This window comes from Pseudonaja textilis, chromosome 1 (assembly GCF_049901715.1).
Source record: "Pseudonaja textilis isolate UNSWEBS1 chromosome 1, rPseTex1.2, whole genome shotgun sequence".
Taxonomy (NCBI): domain Eukaryota; kingdom Metazoa; phylum Chordata; class Lepidosauria; order Squamata; family Elapidae; genus Pseudonaja; species Pseudonaja textilis.
This window is the reverse complement of record NC_141990.1, coordinates 199150493-199158129: the sequence shown is the minus strand read 5'-3', so window position 1 is coordinate 199158129 and position 7637 is coordinate 199150493. Positions and strand designations below refer to the sequence as shown.

Here is a 7637-nt window from a genome sequence, read left to right as displayed (position 1 = left end):
AAACTTTTTTTTTTATCAACCCCCTAAATCAGCTATTCATTTGTATCCACTTTAAGCAAAATGGATCTTGACAGACTTGAACACTGGGCCCTATCTAACAAAATGAAATTCAATGTAGAGAAAAGTAAAGTTCTACACTTAGGCAAGAAAAGCCAAAAGCACACATATAGACTGGGTGAAACTAGGCTTAATAGCAGTAACTGTGAGAGGGATCTTGGAGTCTTAGTGGACAACCAGCTAAATATGAGCCAGCAGTGTGCAGCGGCAGCCAAAAAAGCCAATGCAAGTTGTATTAACAAGGATACAATCAAGATCAAGTGAGGTACTAATATCACTCTATAAAGCCTTAGTAAGACTACACCTTGAGTACTGCATCCACTTTTGGTCACCACACTATAAACAAGATGTTGAGACTCTAGAAAGAGTGCAGAGAAGAGCAAACAGGATGATTAGGGGACTGGAGACTAAATCATACAATAAACGGTTGCAGGAACTGGGCTTGGCTAGTCTAGTGAAGAGAGGGACCAGGGGAGACCTGATAGCAATATTTCAATATTTGAGGAGCTACCACAGAGAGGAAGGGATCAAGTTATCTTCTAAAGCACCAGTAGGCCAGACAAGGAATAATGGATGGAAACTGAACAAGGAGAGATTCCTTATTTCCTGGAAATAAGGATAAATTTTCTGACAGAACAATCAACCAATGGAACAGCTTGCCCTCAGAAGTTGTGGGAGCTTCATCACTTGAGACTTTCAAGAAGAGATTGGACTGCTATTTGTCAGAAATGGTGTAGGGTCTCCTGTTTGGGCGGAGGCCAGGGGTTTGGACTAGATGACCTATAAGGTCTCTTCCAACTTTGTTAATCTAATCTCCTCAGAGGTTGAATGATTGTATGATTCAAAATAGTCCATAAAGGATTTCCAGTCTTTTATCAAAGTAATTGTAGTTGCCTCTGTGATCAAACAAGTCCATTTAGACATTTCTGCAAACTCAGCCATCTTCACAATTTAAAAAAAAAAATCACCTTTAAAAGGAGAAGAATCTACAAAAATCAGGCTCAAACTCTAGCACCATCCATAAATAATCCTGCCCACTTTGGATCTCCCCGCCCCTAAAAAGATTGTTAAGCACAGCCTTGATTACCAAAATGTTGCCTGGTGCTGCTTTGGTATTGCTGTGCAGAGCCGGCGAGAAAAGGCCCAGCAGAAGAGAAGCAGAGACCTAAATGGTCTTTGCTGTATAGGCCCTGGAGACCAGAAGCTGCCCAGCAGGAGACGTAAATGGATCTGTGACCGAGGCCTGTCAGAGAGGCCTGGACCCTGGAGGATCGAGGTATATGTACCAAGAGGTTCTAGTGAGCCTGGAGAAGAGGGCTTCCAGTTGGAGGTGTCCTGGGAGAAACCAGGACAAACGTGGGGTCCTTGAAAAGGATTTCCCTAGAAATTTCTCTCAGGGGGCCTTATATGCCCAGTTAAATCACAGGCATGTAGAGCCACCACAGCTAACCAGAACAGGCCAGGCCTAGATTCCCAAAAGGTAGCTTGGGAAGGGAATTATGTCATGAAAGAAAAAGGCCACCAGTGTTTGTAATTTTCTTGTCATTTTCTGCCACTGATTTCAGGATATGTTACATGGCCAGCGTTCCTGCCAGTGGGCCACCACCTGCTGCAACATTTCTCTGGTGAGAGTCAACTCAAATGTTATGTGGGGTGTCCCTTACAAAATGACACCCCCGTACATTGGGACTTTTGAAGATCTCATACTGAGCACAAAGCTGCTCGTGTCCCTGTAGCAGAAAAGTGGTGGTTTTTCATTTTGGGTCCTCATATTCTAGGAGAAAAGTCTGTAGGAGAGAACAGCTGTTCCCTCCCATTTGTAACTTGCCAGTTTTCTGTTTCTTCTCAAGATGGGGTTCGTTCATCCAATCTCTGCAAGCAGGACACTAGAGGACTTTGCTCTCCAAGATGCATTACGGGTTTGCAAAGCCAGGTTAAGCACTCTTGAACATGTTTGGTAATATTCCAAGGAGAAGGCCCCAATACAACAGGAAACAGTATATTCATTCTATGAGGGAGATGGGGAGTTTCTAAAGACGACAAAATAAAAACGCAAGATTTCAAATATGATTAGTTATAAATTATAAAAAGACAAAAGTTTAAATTGCTAAGCTTTGTCTGCTAAATGTCTCTGCCAGTTTCAGCTAGGTGTGACCAGTTTCTTGGAGTCTGCAAATATAGTATAAAATATACATATAGTATAGTTAATATACAGTATATATATAATATTTATACTGTTCTTGCAGACTCCCAAGAAATTGGTCACACCTAGCTGAAGCTGTGGTAGATACATTATATATTTATATTATGACACAAATATAATATAAAATTGGTATTGTGTACCCACTTGCTTGTAGTGCTTTCTAAATATTTGCTTAAAACATTTGTTAATGGTCAAACAGCTTCAATTCTTCCGCAAACCTCAACTATTTTTGTTTATAGGGTCAGAGGATGTGTCTCCAGATTCTCTAGGTATTCCGATGGGTCTTTCTTCTTGTTCCAGTGGGGTCCCAACAGTTGTCTTGGTCCTGCTGTTCCTGTCTTCAACTGTTTTATGCGATTGCCCAACCCCAACCTTACCCCCCAGGTCTACACTAAGAGGTTCAGAAACTCTAAAAGACAGCTATGAAACTGGAACTGTTTTACGATTAGTTTGCATCCCAGGTTATGAATTGATACCTAGGGCGCGTCCTACTTTGACATGCTCTCCAGATGGAACGTGGACAAAGGTTACTGAATTATGTCAAGGAAAGCGATGTCCAGTTCCCCATTTAGAGAATGGAAAAATATTAGAGTCAGATGATCTCCGGCTTGGTGAAACAGTAACCTTGGGCTGCAATTCTGGATACAGAATGATAGGTGAAAGTACCCTTCGGTGTGTTGTAAGAGGAGGCGAAGTTAGGTGGCACAGAGACCTTCCATTCTGTGAACAGATTCCTTGTCCTCGCCCTGCTACAATTTCCAATGGAAGGTATGATGCTGATTCTACAGATTCATATATTGTGGGCTCCACTGTTATATACCGTTGTGATGCTGATTATTCCCTTATTGGAAATTCAACAATTACCTGTAGAGTTGCAGCTGATGGTATGAATGGAGAGTGGAATTCACCACCTGAATGTAGAAAAGTCAAGTGTGCAAAACCAAGCATCCCAAACGGGAGATTGGGAACTGTATATAAACCTAGCTATACATATGGTGATCGAGTAACACTTGAATGCAATCCTGGCTATAATTTGGTAGGGGACTCTTGGGTTAGATGTGGTGCTGATAATACATGGAAGCCTTCGCTTCCACGTTGTGACAAGGCTGGAGCAACTACCAAAGCAACTACCAAAGCAACTACTAGATCCCCTCTACCAGTTCCTCCTGGCCCTCCAATCCCGTTCCCCCCAATAGTTCCCCCTACCGTTGTTGTTCCTCCAGAAGTAGATGAGACTACATTCATTCCAATGTACCCAACCCAAAGAGAACCAATTCCCACGGTGGAATTGGGACCAGGTTCAGCATCAGGATCTGGCAACATTGTTGGAAGTATTTTTGGAATTATTTTTGGACTTATAGTTCTGGCTGCTTTGATATTTGCAGCTGTGAGATGGTGGAACCAGAGGAAAGCTAATGCTCCTGATAATAGTCAAGTAGCTTCAGAGAAAGAAAAAACGATGGGTGATCAGAGTCCACAAAAAAATAGAAGTAAAACCTCACGAACCGTTCAACATTTTTCTGCCTTAGAATTGAAAACAGGGACTCCATGAAGTTTGGGTCCAAAGCTTTAGTTAATTTCCATAGTTCTACAGTTTTGCCCGTGGATGAGGAAGTTAGTGCCTGAAACAGTTCACATCTGGTTTCCAACAAATGCTCCTTTTGCATATTTACTGCTTTTATATTCTAGTAATCTGTACTTATACCCTTTCCAGATATCTCTTAGAGGATGTCTTTCTGTATGTCTTAAGATATGGAATCTGAGGGAGCTGCCCAGGTATCTGCTTCAGAGATGATGCCTTATCCTGGTAACAGCATTCTGCAAGTTCTCTTAAGTCTATTTCCAAATTCATGTGATATCAGAAGAAGAGTCATGTTTGTTTCTGGGGTTTTAAAATTGTGTTAAAACTGTGCCTAATATAAATTGTGATCTGCTTTACATTTTAGCAGTCAATGTAAACTTTGTAAATTGAACCGAATAAATTAACTGAAACTTTCAGGAGACTTATTGTATAATTTATATCATTACATTCACTGTGATCAGAAATCATTGCGCTTTGGTTAAATGGAGCCCTGCCTGTAATATTCAAACATATATGTCAGGCAACAAGTGATGAAATGCCAGAATAAATGAAAAAGTGCTCTTGATTAAATAATAATTGCTATAGTTGGTGTCTCTTTCTGTTACATTTTGGAAGATAACTTCATCTATTTTTTATAATACAATCAGTGAATAAAAGTTCTTGGGAATTATTGACAAGCCTTCTAGTAAATACTACTGACTTGTAGGTAGGCAGTTGTTCTACTGGTTCAAATATCTAAATGTTCTTCATTTTTCAGTCTGGACATACAATTGTTGTATAACAAGTTATAAGTTATCTAAGATATGCTGATCAGTCTTTTCAAGGACTCAATTCATATGAAAAATTGAAAGTTTATATCCTCTTGACATAAATCAAGAGTACTAGATTATGACAGTTCAATTCTGTAAAATTCCTCACCAATGAGCAATAAAATAGTAAGGATGATTTCTACATTTCTGGTTGGGCCATTGGAATATCTGAATTGTGGATTTTTCTTTTCTTTCATGCGTGTTTGGCTAGGGGTTTTGGTTTTCTTTTGAAAAGGAAATGAATGCAATTGTTTATCCATCTCCAGTTTGAACTTGCCTGAGAAAACAATACATGCTTTTCTTTGACTTTTTATTTCTCTGTCAAGTTGGGCAGCCTTAACAGATGAAGTGCAACCTTGCAATTAGACAGCTGGTGTACTGTAAGTTTGCTTTTCAGAAGGAATCCTGACTGGTTCTGTTACTTTGGGCCCCCATCTGGTGTGTGCACATGTCACCACCCCTCTTTGTCGGGCATAGGGTGAAAGGTTGCCATTTTGGAAGGGAGATTGCACAGAAATTCTGAAAGAGCTATTGTTTTCAAGACCAACAGCTTTGTAAAAAGGAAGGACAGAATATATTCATATACATGCACGCTCACACACAAGCGCAGACATACCCTTTCCTGCGCTTGTTCACACTCAAAGCTATCACTGGCAGTGGTGGGATTCAAAAAATTTTTTTTACTACCGGTTCTGTGTGCATGGCTTGGTGGGCATGGCAGGGAAAGGATACTGTAAAATCTCCAGTCGGAGGTGCTATTTGCTGGTTCTCCAAACTATTCAAAATTTCTGCTACCGGATCTCCAGAACTGGACAGAACCTGCTGAATACCACCTCTGATCATTGGGTATTATGATTCTCTGCATTAAAAATAAATAATGCAACCTTGTTTTTCTGTGTTTAGTCAACAAACAGCAAAATGGATCCACATGTGTCCCTTCCAGATAACAATTCTGCTAGGGGGGAAAAAGAAGTGTAACTAAAGTCCAGTTTTTGTTTGGCCAAGAGTATACCCAGTTCTAGTGAAATTGCTGCATCGTGTACTATTGTGGTTACATGACTGCATGTAGAGTGGTTAGTTTAGTGATATCTTAATGTTTTAAAACATTAAAAGGAAGAGGCAAACGTATGTGGTCATCTAGCATGCTTGTCTATAGTCCCTGTAGCTCCTGCAGAGGCTTTTCGATCAGGTTTTGCTGCTCTTCATTTTAAAACTTGGAGGGAAATATTTGCCTTAAGGCTTTGTTCTGACCTTCAGGGAAACAGAAAGCAAGAGAGAGGCTATTCAGCCACCGTTAAGTGCCAGTAAATCAGTCCCACAGAAATAGAACCAAAGGGCTATTAATTCTACAGATCCAACGCCAGAAAAGAAAGTATCTTATAGGAGAAAGATGGCTTTAGAAGTAGGATCTTAATTCTTCTTATCTAAGGAACCAATTCAAGGCTAAAACTTCTGAACAGCATGCAGTAGGAATGAAATGGCTGAATGTCAGTCTTTTGATAGTGTCCTCTAAAGTTTCTTGGTGGTGGTAGTGGCTTTTTTATGATTCTGATTCTTATTTCCACTACTTCTCTGCTCTTTAGCCCCCTATTCTCCCACTTACAGGTAGTCCTCGACTTACAACCGTTCATTTAATGACCGTTCAAAGTTACAACGGCACTGAAAGAAGTGACTTGACCGTTTGCCCCACTTATGACCGTTGCAGCATCCCCATGATCAAATGAATAAAGTTGGGAAGCTTGGCCACTGACTCATACTTATGACGGTTGCAGTATCCTAGGGTCATGTGATCCCCTTTTGCAACCTTCTGACAAGCAAAATCAATGGGGGGAACCAGATTCCCTTAACAAGGTTAATAATTTATGTTAATAATTTAACAACTGCAGTGATTCCAGGGGTGGGATTCTACCAGTTCGCACCTATTCGCTAGAATCGGTTGTTAACATTCTAACCAGTTCGGAGAACCGGTTGTTAGAAGAAATTACTGGCCTAATCCTGTAAGGAAGGCAGGAAGGAAACATTCTGGTGTTGCTTACAGAAACTGCCTCTCTGTTAACCCTCGCTACATTCTTGGCAGGACTAGACTTCCTGTCTCAGGAACATCTCTGGAGCTTTTTCCCCCTCCTTTGCTGGTACTTTGCTTGTGTGGAGTGACCATTCAAAGTTACAATGGCACTGAAAAAAGTGACTTATGACCATTTTTCACACTTACAACTGTTGTAGCATCCCCACAGTTATGAGAGGCCAGGCGAGGAGATGCGTGCCTCGATGTGAGCAATATTGAGTTGGCCACACCCAGCCAATAACATGACCACCAAGCCACGCTCACCAACTAAGCCACAGAACCAGTTGTTAAATTTGAATCCCACCCCTGAGTGATTCCCTTAATAAAAGGGAATAAAAGGGACTAATAAAAGTCATAAAATGGGGCAAAACTCACTTAACAACATAATTTTGGGATTCAGTTGTGGCCAGAAGTAGGGATGATCTGTGTTTGGTGGTTAGAGTTACTGTGGATCACAGTCACAAATTGGAACTCAGACTGAAGTGGTCACAGGGATTGAACCTGTCTCAGGTTTCCAAGTGATGAAATCCATTTAAAAAGAAAAGAGCAAAGTCCATCTTCCAAGACAAATTCTTTTATTTAGGAAAGCATCAAAATTGGCAAAGTCTGTGGTAATTCTGGATCTGATACAACCCAGAATTACCCCACAATATTAGAAGTTAGAAACAACCCCCAAAAGTCACACTCTCCAATAGAAATAATTCAACGTTGCTTGATGTCATAAATCTCCACCTCAAGGGGCCGAAGCATGGACAGCTCGTTTTCCCACGGGAAGAAGAATCACCTAGCCAAAAGAACTCTCTCTATCTCCACTCCTCCCCCACTTAGGAATGTGGCAAGCCTGAAACCCTTCCCCCCATGACTGACGCAAAGAAAGTAAGAAAAAGAATATATATTAAGTCTAACTAAAATGGCTACACA

General features: G+C 40.8%; 1 protein-coding gene across 2 annotated transcripts; it reads left to right on the top strand.

Annotated features, from left to right (window-relative positions):
* The first annotated feature begins 1224 nt into the window (after positions 1 to 1224).
* On the top strand, positions 1225 to 4068 carry LOC113434198 (membrane cofactor protein-like). 2 transcript variants are annotated; one of them, XM_026697269.2, is made up of 2 exons: positions 1225 to 1333; positions 2500 to 4068. In XM_026697269.2, exon 2 carries the CDS (start codon positions 2538 to 2540, stop codon positions 3810 to 3812), a length of 1275 nt encoding a protein of 424 aa, XP_026553054.2. In that variant the 5' UTR covers positions 1225 to 1333; positions 2500 to 2537; the 3' UTR covers positions 3813 to 4068. The 2 variants fall into 2 exon arrangements, with proteins under 2 accessions (XP_026553054.2, XP_087778766.1); XM_087922640.1 differs by lacking the exon at positions 1225 to 1333 and adding an exon at positions 1588 to 1682.
* Positions 4069 to 7637: the final 3569 nt, after the last annotated feature.

Bases quoted from the DNA above. Each gene is read 5' to 3' on its own strand.
- LOC113434198 (XM_026697269.2), top strand. From the start codon at position 2,538: ATGGGTCTTTCTTCTTGTTCCAGTGGGGTCCCAACAGTTGTCTTGGTC.